A 19,463-nucleotide genomic window follows, 5' to 3' on the forward strand; every position below is an offset into this window, starting at 1 on the left:
ATAGACTATGAACAGGTACAAAAAAGTATTCCTCATAAACATAAAATTGCGAGGTAAAAATTTGCGGAAGGTTTATCCTGAAAAAATCAAAGACGACAGCTAGATTTTTCGCATGTTCTAAATAGCTATCCTAAAAGATAACAAAACCCAAAAACCAAAAAAGAAGCAAAATTGAATGCAACGGAATCATCAACCTTAAAAACTTTTATGCAGACAAGTAGTAAGTAAATACTGTCTCAAGAGAGGGGGGGTTATCCTACGATACTTAAACATGGGATAATAGGGGGTTATCCTAGACGGAAAGGGATTAACTTTCATTCTTTACCAGATGTGACTATTTCCAAGGCGGCAAACTTGTTTTCGGTCAAACAGCCAACTTTGTTCTAAATTTCGTTCCGATAAGAGCTGCAAGTGAACAATTTATTGAAACGTATTTTAGCACTCATAAACACAAAATTTACACGGTTAGGAATTCAAAAGGCGCAATTTACGTAGTTAAGTACAATAAGTTTATTGTCTGCGTGCAACTTTAAATGCTGGTTCTTCTTCATAATCGCTACTACTACTTTCACTGCACTCATTAGCTTCATAATTAATGAATGGGTTAGGGGAGGAAGAGCTGGAGCTGGTGGTAGCATCGAAATCTACGATATCATCGCTATCAATATCGTCCTCGTTAATAATACTTGTCATTGCAAATCCTGGGTCAGGTGTTTCCCATTCTTCCGGGCTTTCACTTATTGTTGTATCCGGTACAACAAAACTATTATTATGGTCCCAGTTTGGACTCGAATCTAGGAGAAGGTGAGCATAATTTTCTACATTTTCGTAGTCCCACTCTACTTCATCGCTATCCCAAGAAAAATCTTCGACTCGGCAATGATCAATTTTATAGTGGCCGAATGGTAGTGTTTTAATTCCCTCGTTCAAAATATGGCGTTTATTATCAAAAGCAGAGAGACATATTTTATTCGTTGAAACCGTTTGTAGAACATGCTTTTCCGAAACAATCCTTGTGTTTTCAGCGCGCAGTGTACTACCAGTCACAAGTGTATTATTGTAGTCTGCATGTCGAAGCAAATTTTGAGCTGCTCTTGTTATTCCTTTTGCGGACATTTTTCGGTTACCTATGAACAGAAAAAAGCAGTCAAATTATGACAATCATACAAGGTTAGTTGGTACTTTGTTAGTTTTTTCTTGAATCATTAAACGTAAAATACTCACTAGTGGAAGTAATGCTGTACAGCTTTGGCTTCAGGCAGATAAACTCTTTTATATAATCCCCAGCAAATTCGTCTTTGAATTTTAAGACGACGCGCTTATTTTCTTCGCTGTAGAGTTCGTGATCTTCTGGGTAGTTTGAGAAGTCGAATTGATCAAGAACATTGCTCTCCTTCAGTTCACGGTAGAGATCTTCACAATTGATCCGGTATAGCAAGCTATCAGTATCACTATAAAGTAATCGACAGTCAAATGAAGATCGCATTGTTCCATAGTGAAACTGATACATGTAGTATTTCGCTAGATCAAGTATTGTGGCCCCTACTATAGTTGGTGTATCCCAATAGATCTTTCTTGGGCGGGAGGAGAGAGCTGCCATGTTCTCGCCAAACACTTTGAATTTTTCAAACTCAAACTTGCTTACTATGGTTAGGGTTCGTCTTGCGTCTCTCGTAAGCTCGATTTTCATCCGTCGACGTTTCGATTCGCAGTTTTTCCCATAAACGGCGTTGTTCATTAGTTTATAGAAACTCTCCTCAAATTTATTCGAAGCCGCTTGTCTCTTCTCACTGTTCAGGGTTATATAGGGTGTTAACCAATTGTTTTGAGTAAACTGTAGCACACGATGCATTTTCCTCACGACTAATCCCAAGTTAACATACAGTTTCAACAGCTTGTAATGCAACACATAATGGTCTTTGTCGAAGAAAGTCTGCAACAGTTTTGGAACTTTTGAGGGAGGTAAGTTATGACTCTCTCGCAAATTCACTTGGTAGTCACTGAGCCAGTCATCCTCAACAATATTTTTCGATGGTGCGAGGGGGAAGTCCTGATGGTAATCGTGTAGACTTGCTGGATAATGCAAGTCGACTTCCACGAAGTAACCGACAGGGTTATCATCAGGACAGTTTAGTATCTCAGCCAGTGTAATATCAGAGTTAAGCGTAAAATCTGACTGAGGGAGTTTTTCATTTTGCATGACGCCACCGTATAGGTTATTGGCGTCCACGCAGAAGCCAAATGTCGAGGGTTGTGAAGAGTCGTAATCTGGTAAATATTTATTATTTGCTGTAAACTTTCTCATCTCGTAGACTGAACATACTCCCCCACGTACTGCTCCTTCTATCATATCGAGGTGCTCGCGTTCTGTAAGCAATTCGACCTCCGCCTTGCATATTCTCAAGGATGCTTCCTTAGCCATATTTGGCAGTGTGTAAAAGTGCATGCAATCGAGTTTGTAGGTGGAGAAACTGAGCTCTCTGTGGAATTCACAAACGCATGCGAGAAGAGCGCAATCGGTTTTCAGGTATGCATCGTGGTAGTCTTGTAGAGTTTGGCAATTCAGAGTGTTCCACATCGTCTTGGCGTGGTTCAAGTTTTCTTGAGTTATTGTTACTGCGTTTCCTTCTAAAGTGTTACGCCATTCATTGAGAGGCGGTAAGGATTTTTCGCTGAACTTTTCTCGACCGCTAACATATGAATAGGGGTAATATCCTTTTTGTTGCAGGAGCTTCAATTCTGTTGAGGATAGGTTAGGAAAGACAGAAGCAAGTATTCCAAAACGATCTCTTGGTAAAATGTCAACCAACTTTTCGAGAGACGAATTCATCATTTTGAATGAATCAATGAACCTCAGATTTTCATACTTTTTGATCACTTTTCCATCATCTAGGGTTATGGTCTCCACGAGTACTCCAAAATTCATGGAAATGTATTTTTCATCAGTAGATGGAATTACACTTACAGTGGTCGTTGGCTCACAAGATTGGAGGGCTAAACAAATGTGATGAAGGTCATAATTTTGTATATTATGACCCACCACAGGGGTAAAGTTGACGTTCCTTCGTGCTCGATTGCATTTTTCATGAGCCCAGCCAAGAAATTGTCCGCTGTAGTGGCAGTGATCCAGATCAATTGATGATTGTTCATCATTATCGTCAAAGGCTTCGTTACATATCCAACATTCGCTAGCTGCACTTTTCGGATACTGGCTACGGTCACCTCTGAAGAAAGGAAAAGCTCGTTTGCGCTTGTATATATCCTTGGCTAGTGTGTGTAACATGTTTACAAATTTAGTAATGCAATCTTCAGAGCTGTCCACGTGGAAGAAGATGGGTTTTGTTGAGTAGTGATCAATTACCGCAAGTGAAAACCCACAGGGCTCGTGTTTTTCAATAACTCTGGTGTATGAGTTGTTCCCGTGGGGCGTGCATCCTGCTACTGGATACAAGAAGGATTCGAAGTCAAAGTAAATGACTAATGGAACAAACCAGGTAGCGGCCAAGTTTTTGAATTTATATAAATTTTTTCCCGGAGCTGGTAATCGAACAACAGCCGGCGCATTTTCACAGCAGGTTTCCATATGTGCGGTAAGCTTTGCAAGGCCTTCTTCACACAACCAGAAACAATTCCGGCAAATATGAAACGCAAAGCGAAATTTGGTATTTCGGAGTTGACAAACCACCTTAACCAAGTTGGTAATCAGCACATAATGGTAACAGTCTGCTTGGTATAAAAGCAAAAGATCAATTGTGAAGTTTGAGACAAACTTTGACACTCTGAGTGGAAATAAGTCTCTACCATCATAACCAAAAACGTTGATTCGAACTTCATTTAGATTTTCGAACTGATTGATGTCTTCTAGCCCCATGGGCATATCGAAGTGTCCAGTTGGTTGATGAAGGTTGGCTTGCTTGTACGTTTCGGGTGAAGTTTTGTCTGTGTTGTAGTTCCTTCCTGGTCGATCTAAGCTAATATTGTTATGCATATGATATGCAGCAATATAGCAGTAAAGGAAGCAATTTGCGTCCTCATGGTTACGAATATTAAGTAAACCGCGGCAATTTTGTAACTTTGATGGTAACGCAATGTAAGACGAGCCAGTTATAGGTCGGTAACGGGCAAAGTTCACAATTATTTTGATAACTTTCTCAAGCACCCAACCACTACCATTAGAGGCAAATGTCGTAAGCACTATCATCATCTTCTCGACCATAGTCCAGAAGGTCTCACTGCTAAGTCCCTGACTATACACCGGTGTCATGAGCGAATTTGCATAAATTTCAATAAGCTCATCTTCCTGATCTTCGTTTTCACTCGGCTTTCGGAGTTGAAGATGAGCACTAAATTGAACTTTTTGTGATCCTTGTGAGAGTTTTTGTTCTATAAGCGAATCGATTTGTGGTTTATGCTGGAGCATGAACTGAGCAAGGTCTGTGTTGGCTTGGGTTGGTGATGGCGGCAGATGGTAGCTCTGAAGGGTACCATTAAAGGCAGTTTCGGCCGGCGCTTGAGTTGGTTGGAATTGATCGCCAAAGACAGGTAAAGAATGCAAAGAACTCATATGCTGAGCAAATAATCTGGTGTCGTTAAAGCCCATATAGCAGGACCGACAACAATTTGTAAATTTTTGATGACAAGTCCTCATGTGTTGTTCCAGTTCAGAAAGTTTTCTACAAGTGAATGTACAAATACAACAGGTAAAGACTGGTAAACCTACTTCGTCGGGATGGTAGCGATGCTCATGGCGAGATTGATTTCCTCTGTTTGCAAAAGTTGCCGAACAATATTTGCAATTGAAAACCATAGTTGAAAAATTCAAGATTCAAAAGTTAACAGAGATAATGACAACTTTCGTAAACATGTAACTCAACTTCAAATGGCGAATTTATTTCTATTCCACACGAGGTTCATATAAGACGCGCGCAATTCAAACTTTCAAAATTTTCGAATTTGATTGGATAATAAGAGCGCGTCCCCGCTTTAGTCAACTACTATGAACATATCAAGTTGCGTTGAACGTAAAGTAGCGCTTGACTTTACGTTTCTCACTGAACAACACTGACATGATAAAACTTGTTTGTTATTTTCGAATTATTAGTACAATATATAAAAAGATTTTTTTAAAACCAGGGGTAGTTCTTTTTAGTTATTAGTAATATGTGATGTAAGAAAGCATATCAATTGCAATTTTTTGATTTGCTAACTTTTAGGTTTAGTCAAAGTAAACTTTTATGAATTTTCAATGATCTTTCAATCAAATATTTTAATCTTTTTTCTTCATTTTCATAGATAATATGCTCCAATGACATAAGGGTAGAGGAAACATTTGTGTTTGAATCCGTTAGATGTAATATTACACTCCAGTAGCCTACATAAAAAGAAAGTTTTGATTTGATTTCCATAGAATTTTTGAATAATATTGCAAAAACATCGCTTTTTTGTACACTTTGTTAAATTTTAAGTACAAGGGATGCTTTGGACGGTTATCATGCACAGTTTTATTACTGTCACGGTGTTTGAACAGCTAAAAAATTTACTAAAAGCAAATGAAATGTTCAATTTTTTTCGCTTAATGTTGCAAAAAAAAGCGATTTTTGTATTTTTTTTACTGTAGATGCCGATGGGTGCGTCTGACGATGTTGGTCATCATAACCAAAAATGCTCCCCGGGCACTAAAACGCAGGAACCGACAAGAAAAAATCCCTCATCTTTATCAGGAAAGAAGTTAGATTTTCTGTCAATCATGATCAATCAATGTCATCACATGACAGCCAATGACAAGCCCCCTGTTGCAAGCATTTTTCGATGACAGCTGTTATGAGATGATTTTGTCTCCAGCCCCCAAAAAATTGGTTTTTTAGAAAAAACCTGGTGTATCATTATTATTTCGGGTACTTCAATTGCTAATTAATGCCAGATGTTAATGAGACGTTAATGTCCAGATGTTTTGAAAATCGGTGAAGGAGCCGTTTTTCGACCCTGACCCTTATGACCAAAAGTGACAAGCATGTACCACTGATTACAAATCCGTTAAAAAAAATGGGAATTTTTTTTTCGTTAATTACTAATTAGACTAATTAGTTGCTAATTAGCTGTTAATTAATGGTTAATTATCTCATGAAGGATTGAGTTTATTTTGACGAGCGTTATGAGCTTTTTTGTAGTACAGTGTCTGATAGTGTCAACCCAATAGTCAGTTTCATCCCAACTATCTGTTGGAGCCGACTTTTTTGGGGTCAAAGGTCACCATGAAAAACAAAAAAAAATTTTTTTTTCGTTTTTTTTTTCAACTTTTTTAGAAGAAATGTGGTCAATTTTTTTATTCATATCGGTAGCCCACAAAAAACAGTTGGTAATGGCGTTCAGGTTTTGAGTTTTCGTTCCGTCGAAAAAAATTTATTAAGCAAAAAAAACCGGAAAAATCTCATTTTTTAAAAAAAATCCTTTCTTTTTTTCCTCCTTTTTGCTGAAAAAATGATGTTTTACTAGTTTAACTAACACCTGAAGGTATAGCCAACAGGAGCGCTGATATTATATCAGCATACGAAGAACGATTTGCTAAATGAAGTTTTTGTTTGATAAGGACTTTATGCATTTTTTGAAGCTTTTGTTCAAACCTAATTTTACATTTCAATAGCTTTCTCAACAAATTTTCTCTCAACCAATCAGAAGCTTGTTTGCTTCCTGCTATACATTCGAACACGTTTGAACATGTCCATTTTGGAATTTTTCTCCCAACTTTGTCTCACTAAACAGTACTGTTTTTGTGAACATGTTTGAACATGTCCATTTTTGTAAAATTCTGATTCTAAAGTCTGCTAGCTATGTAAAAACATTAAAAGAAGAGTGTCAATTAGCGAGCTATTCACAAAAGATAGTAACACAACACACCAAAGTGCAAAGGAAAAACAATTCAATATTAAATAAGTTGTTAGAGGTCAAAAAAGTCCATTAGAGAGTCTTCTTGTTTTCGTTTTTTTGGTGCTGCGCACACTACTGGAGTTTCTGAGCAATTGGGTGTCTTGACATCGGCTGAATTTGTTTGGGGTTGTGGTGTCTGAAAGTTTGAACCAGATAAAATGTTGACATCAAACTGACTTGCAAAATTGTCAGAGATCTTGTTCTTCCTCTGGAAATCCTCAAAGAGTGACGGACTTGGGGTTGGAGTAAAAGTTGGGCTTGGATCCACAGCAGGAGTCGTTGGAACACTGACTGAAACACTCGGTGGCTGACTGTCCGGTGAGGATGGTGATGATTTGACACCCCACATATCACCCAAATTTTCGTAGGCTTGATATGTACCGAGTTGATTCTCGAATAAGGGCACACAATCGCAGTCGTATCTGTACAAGATACGTCTCACTTCCTCCGGCAAAGTTTCTTCAGTCGAATGCATTTGTGGTATAGTTTTTGGTGGTAAGTGTCCTCCAGAAGTAATGACACTGGATTCGGCCGGCTCCGTTTTTTCCGGTAGGGCAGCAATAGCGTTAATAAATAGCTTCGGTATCAAACAATGCTGGTATGTGTACCACAAATCGTTTTTTCTTTTCTGTTGTATCAGAACGACAAAATTTTCAAACACGGTTTGGTAAACAAGAGTTCTCTCAAAAGAGATAGCAGACTCCGAAAGAATTTTCACGGACATTGTTTTCAAGTTCAAGTTCGATTCAATAGTTAACTGTTAAGTAAGAGCAAAAGAAAGAAATGAACACAAGTACAAAATTCTTTCCCAACATGTGTTTCGCAAGGTTCGCCTTATCTAAGACCAAACAAATGATTGGAGCATGGACACACCTAGTTGCATAATATATTGTATATAGCATGTGGCTAGCCGCACTTTGGTTCCTTTACAGAGGAATTTGGGGTCACATCTGTTTTGTATTGGTTTTATGTAAATTGTGTGTGGTCTCTACACTATACTATCTAGGGTCACATCTGTTCTAAATCAACTTGTAATTTATATGGGTCCCTACACTATTAATGTTTAACTCTCTCCCACACAGAAGTGTGGAGTTGTGTTGATAAATTTATTGTTTTATATACAAAACACATGTACTTGTTGTCTTTGTTCGCAAGTAGGTTCTGGTAGTTTATAGAGGTATGGTTTTAATTAACTATTATCTAAGGTCACATACGTATAAAGGTCTAAAATGAACAGTCTCAAGTACGCCGTGGGGCGTACTTGAGATTGTATTTACCAATCACTTGGATTTAATTAAAAATATGACGACACTGGTTTGATCCCAACTTGCCGCGCCTCTTAACTTCGTAGTTATTTACATTAAGAGCAAGTGATAAAACAAGTTGCCCACCATGCCTTTTACTTCCTCAAAAGACACACAGTTTGGAGATTGCTATTTCGACATTTCCCAAACAGAAAAGCGTTTGGTCAGGGCAACTTTAAAAACGTACGAGAGAACCGGAACATATGTGTTTCTAAAGTTGTTCAAGAAAGCGGCCGAGGATTACGAGTTTGAACAGAGAATTTCTCTGACTCTAGAAGAGTTTGGAAATTTAGTCAAAAAAGCAGAAAAAATACGTGAAGCTGCTGCAACGCAAGATTCAAAACCACCCCCAGCAAAGAAGCAGAAATTTGATCAGTGTAGTAGAGATGGTGGAAGCAATGTTTGAGCGATCTCCCATCTATTTCAAACAATTTCAAAAGCAGTTCAAGTTTTTAATTGCTGATGAAAAGCCGAAACTTAACAGCTTCCAATAACTATGCTGTGTGTCCTCATTTTGAGTCTGAATTTTGTCAGTTACCAACTAACCATTTTCACGTTCTGATTGAGAGTGCAATCGATGTTGAGACCATGAAGCCAATCAAAATTTTTGCAGTTCCCTGTCTCTTCACTACCTTCAGACACTTGTTTTCAACCTCAACGAGTCTGGAATTTAAAGGAGATACATTTTCAAAATTACAGCTTGCCGTTGACTTTAATAACAAATCTGGAGAGAAAATGGATACAGCAAATGTACGCAAGCGACTTCCACCCTTGGCAACAGCGGCAACCAAACTATCAAAATCTACAGCGGTCACTACCGGAATCTCAAAAACATTGGCGAGATCTACATCAATTGTACCACAGAAAACAATTCACAATTTTGTATGTTCTACAATTTCTTCGAAAACTCAAACTGATCAATTTAGTAGTGAAACTTTAAAAAGAGTGGAATCAATTTTGAGTGGTCCTCATTCTGGTGCTTTTTGTCAGATTATGGATATTTTTATGAGTGGTTTTGGAAAACTAAACATTGATTCTGATTTACTATTTGTTCGTCTTGTATATGAAGAAAAAATTCAGTTTTAAAAAAAAATTTATTTCACAATATTAGTTTTGTTAGAGCATCATGTGAAGAGCAAAGCGAATCAATTGAAAATCACTACAATTTACAGTTTGTCTATCATCAAATATTAAACGAGCAATAAAAATACAAAAGAGTCCACACAATTCTGAGTTTTGACCTTGAATTGGTTGGTTTTCAAGTAATTGGTGAAACTGTACATTATTTTTTGCAAGTCGTTGATAAATATTCTTGTAAGAAGACAAGGATCGTCCAAGGGGATCAGCAAACAGAAGATGGTCGTTCTTTGTACAAATGAGGAGCCAGTGCGTGCCAGGACTTTGAGATTTTGACGCATTTACTATTAAAAAAGTATTTGATTTCAATTTTGAAGGAAAATTGTCTGCTGCAAATACACCTCGAAATTTGTGCTTTAGTTTTTGACATCTCTGAATTAAGCCATTAATGTCATCTTCGTCCATCATCAGTTTGTTAGAATATGATTTTTTGACACTCGTCGCGCAGTATCAACAAAAATTGTACTAGCTTTTTCTCCAATAATAAAAATTTCAATGTTGGTCGGTAACGCTGCTGAAAACTTCAACTCGATAGATATGGAGCAGTTTGTTAGCTCCGGGTGTATAAAATCATGAGAAACTTGTTGGGTGCTAGTCAGATCAAATACCATTATAAAATGGTTGGGATAGTCTGACAGACTTATTCCGTGTCCATTGTCAATATAGGCTAAATCCGGTATTGTATTAAAATAAAGGCGTTTGTTATCAGTTGTAGATATTGGGCTATCAGCCACTGGTAACCCGTTGCGATAAATATATATCTGTTCCAAGTCAAATTTTTGAAAATGAAAAGGATTTTGCATATTGTTGCCCAAAAAAGCTTCGTTCGTATTGAGACAAATTGCTAGTCTTCGGATTGGCTCTCGTGCAAAAATGTCCTCTTGCTTCCAACTATGCAGACCAGTTGAAGCCAAAAACGTCTTTGTCAAAGTTTCAAAGTAGGGATAGGCAGCAGGGCTAGTAAGCAAGGTTTTTTCAATGGCAGACACGACCTCGTCATTCAATGTCATCTTGCGAACGTACAAATTAGCTTCAACAATTTTCACCTTGTAATGTTTTGCAGCGTCATCCGAAATGATAACAAAATCATCAATAGATCTTCTGAATGCAATACGAAGAGTTACACCACTGAGCAGATGTTTATCACATGTGAAAAAGTCTACCGCTACTTTACCATAAAAAGTGCATTCTGCTGACTCTCTGACCGAGTTTTTTCTTCGAGCAATTTCACCTGCTTTTATTGCAGATGGATCTTCTTCGTAAGAATAGCCTTGACATGCCAACCAAGTGTTCTTTGCGTCTTTGTTATGTGAGAACTCAGTTTCTATAAAACTCTTGTGTGCGTAATTTCCATTTGCGTTAGAGATTTTTAACCCGTTGGCTGACACTGTGCAGTCAGAGAAAAGTGAATGTAGCACATTATTGCAAAAGTATGGAGCATCGGTTTTAGCAGTGTCAGCAGTAGCTGCCCCGTCATATTTGAGATCAGTTCCCGAAGACTGAACAATTTTGCATTTGACTTCCAAAAAAATTTTTTGTAAATCAATAAAGTTGTTACGGTCACCAGTTACCTCGAACTCTAACATGGGTCCATCAGGACTATACACAGGTCCCAATTTTTGACAAAAACTTCCATCGAAAGTCACCAAGAGCGCCGGCTTCTCAAACAGATCCAAAGAGCTATGGGTTGCTTCGTTTGGTAACAGGTTAGCGATCATATTTAACTTGAGAAAAGAAATCAGACCGACTTCTTTTTGGAACTTTTTGTTTTGAAATGACCAACTTTTGTTTTGTTAATCTTTTTCTTGGTGATTTTTTTGAGCGACTCCTAATCGTTTTTCTTTGTTGCCGAAATCTTGCTCCCCCTGTTTGTTTTTTAACAGTGTTGCTTATTGTATTTTTGAGTGCTTGTTTGGGTGATTTTTTACTGCTGACAACGTCTAGCAGCTCTGGAACACTTTGCTTTAAAAATTCTTTTCCAATACGTTTTGCAGTAGGAAGAATGAAACGTCGAGCTAGGGGCAAAGCGACCCGCCCAATTCCCGCAGCTAATGCACCAAAACCACTGCCTCTTTGCCGGTAGTGGCCAGAGAAATGTGGTAAGGATGTTGCTTGGTTAGCGTAATAAGAGTCCATGCTAATTGGAAAATTTTTTGAACTGAAGGGTTAAAATGACTTTACCGGTTCCCGAAAAGGGAACCAATTCTCCCGTTTCTGTGCGAAGCTCAATCGATATTGATTGTATGGTGTTTGATAAGAGTTTTTTGTAATCTAAATTGGAAAAAACGATTCGATGAGTTGGTTCAAGCTCGCAGACACTACCGTTTTTCAGACGTTGTTTTGAATCAATGACTCGAAGCAAGGGGGCTTTTGTATCACCGACGTACTGGTACTCAATAATGTTCGTATATATAAAAATTAAGTGCTTTCCCGAGCAAAGATCAACGGGAAATTCTCCATAGTATGCTGCCGTTTCATCACTCTTCATTAGTCTGTTTGATGTTGCGCTTTTCATTTTGTACCCTATGTGTACTCCACTACCATCTGGAATGCCCGAAAAACCAATAATGCTGGGAATTTCTTTACTGGGAAAAGTAATTCCTTCATTTTTCCCCATCAAAATTTCAAACTTTCCAGTTTTCTTGATCTCTCTGAATGAAAAGTTTGGTAGTCCAACAGTTCGTTTGATAGTAGTTAGTATGTCAACAACTGAATTATAAGTTCCTGTCATGATAGACAATTTTTCACCGTTATACGGACGAGAGATCACATTGGCTTCGGTAGCCCTTTTCTGGCTGTCTTTGTACCCTTTTAAGCTATATACTACCATGTCTCCATTTACAATATGCTCAATTTTTGTGGGGAAAATGATCTCGCTGAGAGCTACTCTCCAGTCACCAGCGAGTTGAATTTCATCATTGAAAAAGTTTCGAAATGAACTGAGGGTGTTAGAGTCAAAAATTTCCATTGAAGCAGATGAAATAACATGCACAGTGAATTCATCGGTGAAACGGTTTTCACTCATTTTTCTCTACACGAACAAGCTGTAACTCTGGTTGATAAAATTTACCATCAATTTTTTCACCGTTTGCATCAATAAGTGAATACGTTGGCGGATTGAAGGTTGCTAAGCTTTCTACTTCAAAAACTTCGTCGGTGAAAGATTGTTCATACCCTTTCCTGAAGGCTTCGTCTTTTTTGACAATTCTAACAAAATCTCCAACGTAAAATTTGGGTCTCTGAAACTTGATTGTTTGAGCGCTCAACGAGACAAGTCGTGGAACATCCTTTTTAGTGACTTTATTTGGAGCAAGTTTGGTTACTCGGTTGACTCGTGAATTAATTGTTTTCACAAATTGATCCAGTTTATCTATGTAGGAGTATGTCCACTTTTCTTCAAGGTACTTGTAGATAATGTTTTTTAGTGACCGAATGTTCCGCTCTGCGAATGCAGACTTTTTTTCACTAAAAGTGCTGTATAAATAAGTTCCTCGTTTGTTGCATAAGGTTTTGAAGGCTCCAAGAAACTCTGTACCATCATCAACCCACACTTTTTGTGGTTGCTTGTTTTTTATCATTTTTTTAAAGGCCGAGGCAGTTTCCGTTGCATACTTTGTTTTTAAGGGCTCCACACGAAGGTATCTGGAAAGACAGTCGACCACAACCAATAAATATTTAACATTTCTGTTGTATTTTGCTAGTTTATCCACAAAAGCCAAGTCCACGGACCAAATTTCATTTATGTCTTTTACTATTACTTTAAGTCTTGGAAATCGTAAACGAATTGGGCGATATTTTGTAAAAGATGACTTGGTTTCCAAGTATGTCTTAACTTTACCAAATGATAATTTGCTTTGGGCTTTTAATCGCTTTGGGTTTCCAAACGATGCAGGTCCCTTCAAATACAGTTGATCCAACGTTTTTTTCTCAGAAGAAGTAAGACCATTTTTGCTGTTTGGTCTCTCCTTCTGCCGTCTTTTTTCTTGTGCCCGTTTTTCTTTGGTTGATAACTTGATAACCGCTTCCTGATTGTCCTCGTGGGCTTGCAAAAATTTCTTCTTCGCTTTCGGATGCTTCCAAGATCTGTTTGGCATAGGTATTCGAAACTAAATGAGGTGGAAGATCGAGAGCTAATAATGCTCGAGAATATTTTTGAATGTCAATTTTCTTTGTTGACTGCTGTGTGTTATACAAAAAAGTTGACGCTTTTAAGCCAAGTGGTTGGTTATCAATATGAATGATACCACCTGGATCTTCAATGGATATTGTCGGGGATTCTAATATCTTGTTGAGAATGATTTCTGCTCTTCCGATTTTATTTTTCTCCATCACTCCCAAATCTCTCATTATTGACTGAAACGTTGTAGTTGTACTTTTTTTGACAATAGGTTCAATTTCACTGTCATCACTCATCGGCTCCTCTTTTTCCTCATGATCTGTTTCAACATTTTTGCTGGGTTCTGTCTGAACTGCTCCATCCTCTTTTTCACTTTTTTCCGGATTTTGTAACATGTTTCTTTGAACGAGAGACAATTGCGTGGCTTTCTGTTTGTAGACAGGATTGTCAAAAATTTCACTTTTTGCCGGTTGTGTTGACATGAACATTCTTTTGGGAATTAAGATAAATTCTTCAGTATACATTATCACTTCCTCAGATGAAGGTAACACGAGAGAGCAATACCCTTCAAAAGAACCGTGTTTTTAGCAAAAATCTGCCTTTTATTTTTTAAACTTGTTTGTTTAGATAAAAGTTTTTTAAATGATTTTTCATGACCTTGTATTAATGTCTTCTTGACGGGAACGTTACCGTTGACAACATTAAGCAAACACTCGCAAAGAAAATTAATAAAACTATTTGGTGCCGACTTGATTAGTTCTTTTGACTTTATGTCCGATGTCTCTAACATTCGCCGCAGCATACAAAGCTCTTTCTCTCTCATTACTCAAATTGGTTACAACAGCTTTAGCTGGGGGAAGGTAAAAAACGGATGGTCCTGGTGGAACAATATTGGAGCAGTAACGTAAAACGTCCGATGTTTTTGGATCCAGATCGATCAGTAAATGACCAAAGGGTTGTTTAGTTGCTAGCTCGTAGCTATCTTTCAAAAATTGCGTGTTATTAAGCTGTCGACCAATTAAACCAATCTGTTGAATGTCACGGGGTGATTTAAATAAAATGATGTGTGTTGTATTAAGATCAATAGTTCGTGACCATTTACTTTGTTGAAATAAATTGTGTTTTACGTAAATTACACTAATGTTTTTGTGACGTCCTGCTGTAGCCAATTTCGAAAACTCTTTGTCATTAAAAATCTCTTCACATGAATCGTCAAACACCAGCAGACAGTTTTCGAGCTCCGATATTAGATCGAAGCTTGAAAATTTGGTAAACTGTATGTTTAATTTTGCCTCTAGTGACTTAAATTTGGGTTGTTCATGTTGGTAGAAATAAAAAATCGAGAGGAACTTTGGAGAAAAAGTGTTTTCGAGTAACATTCTGAAAATAAGCTCTGTTTTTCCACAACATGACGGACCGCAAACAGCCAAAAACAACCGGTCAGTTGTTGAAATGATTTTATTCATAATTTTGGATTGGGAAGAGCGTATCCAACTGTACAAGAAAGAAGAGAAAACCAAAATGTAGACTCTTCACATTCAAGCTGGAAAAACACAAGTTTTACCAGAGAAACTATTATGAGAAAAATTATAATAAAAATTTGTGTAAAATAAACAACTTCTGATCGTGGTATCCTTGAATTACAAAACCTCCATGATCGTCTTTCATGGTGATTATCATCAAACACTAAGTCAGTTATTGCCCCGCCTGTATCTAACTGATCCTCTGCTTTACTCATTTCAAAATAAGTTTTTTTAAAAAAAGAGGTAAATTTGGTTATTTCATTATATAAATTTCATAAGATACAAATTGTGAGTTTTGATTATCATTGATAAAAGTAATGGTGTAGTTCGCATTTACTCTGTCAGTTTCTTCTCTGAAAACAATTGACTGTACGTTGTTCTTTTCAATTCTTCGTCTTATTTCAGCTGGAAGGCTCTTATCCTTCAGTGACATCAGAACTGGTTCTGCACGCTTGGGCATAGGTAAAGGGGTTAGTTTCAGCTTTCGCATTTTCTCTTCCAAAGACATGGTACAACTGGAAGTACTCCAAAAGTGAAAGGTATTTCTTGAAGGCTTCTATTTCAGCTCCAGTACAGACAATTTGCTGTTTCCTCAGTACAGTTTGACCACGACTGTCAACTTTTTCCTCTTTGACAAATGTAGCTGTTAATTGATTTTCATCCGCTATACAACTGTAAACCACCAAATTTGGGGACAAGTTCACTTGAAGTAGAGACGATGCTGCTTTCTCGGACTGTCGATTCATTCGTTAGCCACAGGTAAAAAAGTGTAGCTTTTTTTCTTGCACAGTGTTGATTTCTTTGCCGCTTAGGACAGCTTAAAATATGTAAAGTACAAATTGGTGTCTCGTGAAAAAATTTCAAATTTTCAATTTTTGGACATAATAAAATCTCTAAATTGATAACGTCCTTTTTGAGAAGTTTCTGAATAGTTTCTGTTTTTTCTGTTCCCTTCGCATAAAAAGTTGCCAAGGGAAATCGAAGTGCTATGCTATCAAAAATTTGTTGCAAATAACAATATGGATAATCTCCACTCTCCCAATTCAAACCATGGAGATATTTTGACACCCAACTGTATGATCGTCTCTCACTCGAAGACAGTATGTTGAATGAAGTTGGGGGTAAAAATGACACAGTATCGCAATAATTTTCTGTCGAAACAGCTAGTTCTTTGATAATAAAACCAGACTTTTTATGTCGAAAGCCTTCAAAATCAAGAACAACTGGTCTTGATTTCAACATTCCAGCAAACTGAATAAATTGCTTTTAAAAGTCTTTACATATAGACAGAAGGCAAGTCCTGTCACGTGACCAAGATACTCGTTTGTCACTGGACACGGTAGGACATACGAATAGCCCGGCCCTTTTTCACTATATTCAAAGACAAAACCTGAAGCGTCGTGAAGTATAGCATGCAACCTCAAAATTTTGTAAGACTTGAAATACTTGTCCAGAGACGAATTATCAATACCAATCAGTCCACCATAGGGTCTCATTTTCATCGCAATATCCAAATCAAGATCAGGATCCAAGTACTGACATGTTGCCAAGAAATAAAGAAACCTTTCACCGTATTGAAAATAATCCTTTTTCAATTCCTTGTAAATTTCGTGAATAGCTTTCAAATCAACCGTCGCTAGAGTTGTCACGGCGGAAAAATGAGTTTCAAGGCCGCCTAATCCCCTTAATCCCTTTCCGTCTAGGATAACCCCCTATTATCCCATGTTTAAGTATCGTAGGATAACCCCCCCCCCCTCTCTTGAGACAGTATTTACTTACTACCTTAAAAACCTTAAAAACTTTTATGCAGACACCCTCTTTTACAAATTGTATGATCAGAGTTAAAAAAGAGATGAAAAAGTTAATGACTGAGTACTATTGTACCGGAACTTGCAATTGTTTTTTGTTCATAGGAGAAGTAGAGCCTTTCTCATTCTTTTACATTTTTTTAAGGTTGAATATGAAAGAAGAAGAAAGATTTCTGTTCCGTAATTTTAATTGCTTTCGGCGACCTTCAGGTTACTCAGAGGTTAAAACAATGTTTTAAATCTTTCCTATTTTTCATTTTCCTTGAGTGAAAGAAACAAGCCGAAATTGAAGTCAAAGTTTGAAAAACAAACTATATCAGTAATGGCAAATCCCAATGACGATACGCCAAATCAGAAAACGAGTAAAACAAATCAAACCAACAACATATAAAGCCTCTTGTACAAGTGTTTTTTAAGCAAAATCAGCAAAAACAACATCTTCTTCTACTTTTATAGTAAGAATCAGTGTTCCGTAAATTCGAAATTTCTGGTTTTGATGAAAGTTGCATCGAAGTCCTAATTCAGTATCTTAAAAATCAACACCATATCTGTAACGAAGTCATTGGAAAAAAGTATTCTCTCTTCAAGTGTTGGTTTATGTGAAAAACACTTCTCAATGATCAACTCAATAAAACAAATTGCCCAAGCAACTCGACAATAAAACATGAAGCAATGAAACATATCTCTGGATAAGGCGCAAAACATTAATTTAACAAGACCCATATTAAAATTTTGGAAGTACTGTTGGAGCTATCTACACAAGTAAAATAATTCACAAACCACAAACTTCAAAAACAGTTTGGAGGTAAATTTAAATGAATAACTGATTCAGCATTGAAGAATTGCAAGCATTGCAAAAATTCAATACCTTTTAGAGCAAAAATTTGATTGCAATAGGATTAGGGAGAAGAGAAATTAACTTGTACGACTTGGAAAATGTATTTCAGAGGAAAAAGCATTGATTCTTTTCCACACCGCAAGAAAAATTAGTAGACATCTTATGCTCAAATGAGTAAACAGCTGGAAAAACTAAAAAAATTAAAGAATGCAAGAGGAATTCTACCACGTAGAGCAAATTCTCAATTACCGCAATAATGAAGAGAGAAAATTGATAGAATTTTTAAAATTTTGAATGTTTAAATCTATAAGGAGAAAAAGTGATTCCTGTTCATACAACACACAATCCTAAAACAGATCTCATAATCAAATTAGCATCCACATTCTGCTTTTATGAATTCTTGTATCTAAAATTAAATATAACACTTAGGTTATCATTCTAATTGCAAAAAATATTTCCGTAATGAGGAAACCCAATGAAAGTAAGCCAATCGAAAAACAAAAAGCAGCAAAACAACCGAACAACAAATACAGCTTCTTTTACAACGTTTTGAAGCAAAATCAGCAAAAACAACTTTTTTTCTATTTTGTGAAATTCTTTTGCCAAAGAAATTGAGTGATCTGATATTAATTGAATTTGCACCGAATTACGAATTCTGTACCAGACAAACTTACAAAATATTTGTAATTGATGCGTTGGAAAAATGTTATATGTCTTCTGATGTTGATTTTTGTCTAAAACACACTACTCAATCATCAACTCTATTCAACAACTTATTGAATCAACTCAAAAATCTCTCCATAACAAGCAAAACAATTAATTTAGCGAGTCCAATATGGAAGATATGAAAGTGCAGTTGGAGCTAGCTACACAAGTAAAGTAAATTAAAATCCAAAAATTAATTATCCAAAACTTTTGAAGTTAGATTTGGATAAATAACTGAGTCGACATTGATTGATGTTGCTGAAGGACTCCAAGTGCTTGGCTTCAGTTTAGAGCTAATACTCGATAACAAATACTCAATCTCATGTTTAAACAAGCAAGCCAATGGAAAAACGAAAAGTATGACGAAAGATTGCAAGAGACACTCTACCAGGTAGAGCAAACACTTGATCACCTTAACATAAAAGGGTAGGAAAAAAATTATACGACCTGGAAATACTAAATCTAAAACAAAAAAGAGTGATCCTTCTGTATACAACACTCAAATTTAATAGACATCAGATGCGCAAAACAGCAAGCAGCATAAAAACCTATAAGTACAATAAAAAGTCAATCTATTACAGCCCTGAATTGTCACCTGAGGAAGTTAGAAAGAAAAGAAAGCTTTAACAAAAAGACGTGAACTAATCACCTATGGTTGGATCCAAACATACTACTTCTTTGGAATCTTGTACCTTGAAAAAAACTGAGATAATTGAATTATCATTCTAGTTGTAAGCGGGGGGCAAATATGACAAAAAAGATCGACTACACCAAACAAGCAATAACTTACTCAACTTCAATGCTCAAAATCTGCTATAATTAAATATACAAACCAGCTTGCTGATTGTTTTTTATCTTACAAATTTGACATGGCGTGTATGACAGAAGCATCATTAAAAACTGATATCGACCAATAAAATTCTACTTTACTTTTTCACCAAAAGGACACGTATAAAACTGATCTCTAGAAGAGATTTCGGGGAATTTTAAATGTTAAAAAATTATTGATCAGACGCGAAAACGTGGACATTGCTTTAAACAATTACAAGTTCATTCATGTTAAAATTTCTGTAAAAAAAGCGCCAATAGACTAGCAACTGGTGCAAA

General features: G+C 36.7%; 1 protein-coding gene across 1 annotated transcript; it reads right to left on the reverse strand.

Annotated features, from left to right (window-relative positions):
- Window positions 1-510: 510 nt before the first annotated feature.
- LOC142334940 (uncharacterized) lies at window positions 511-4,600 on the reverse strand. Its single transcript, XM_075383269.1, has 3 exons — window positions 2,868-4,600; window positions 1,225-2,690; window positions 511-1,127 (listed from the first exon to the last, which is right to left on the reverse strand). The coding sequence occupies exons 1-3, from the start codon at window positions 4,598-4,600 to the stop codon at window positions 511-513; spliced, it is 3,816 nt and encodes a 1,271-aa protein (XP_075239384.1).
- Window positions 4,601-19,463: the final 14,863 nt, after the last annotated feature.

The sequence above is a fragment of the Convolutriloba macropyga genome, chromosome 2 (assembly GCF_964194025.1).
Source record: "Convolutriloba macropyga chromosome 2, txConMacr16.3, whole genome shotgun sequence".
Lineage (NCBI taxonomy): Eukaryota > Metazoa > Xenacoelomorpha > Acoela > Convolutidae > Convolutriloba > Convolutriloba macropyga.

Bases quoted from the DNA above. Each gene is read 5' to 3' on its own strand.
- LOC142334940 (XM_075383269.1), bottom strand. From the start codon at position 4,600: ATGGGCTTTAACGACACCAGATTATTTGCTCAGCATATGAGTTCTTTG. The intron at 2,691-2,867 runs GTATGAAAATCT...TTCATATGTTAG, and splicing joins GATGGAAAAGTGATCAAAAA to CGGTCGAGAAAAGTTCAGCG. The intron at 1,128-1,224 runs GTGAGTATTTTA...TTCTGTTCATAG, and splicing joins GTACAGCATTACTTCCACTA to GTAACCGAAAAATGTCCGCA.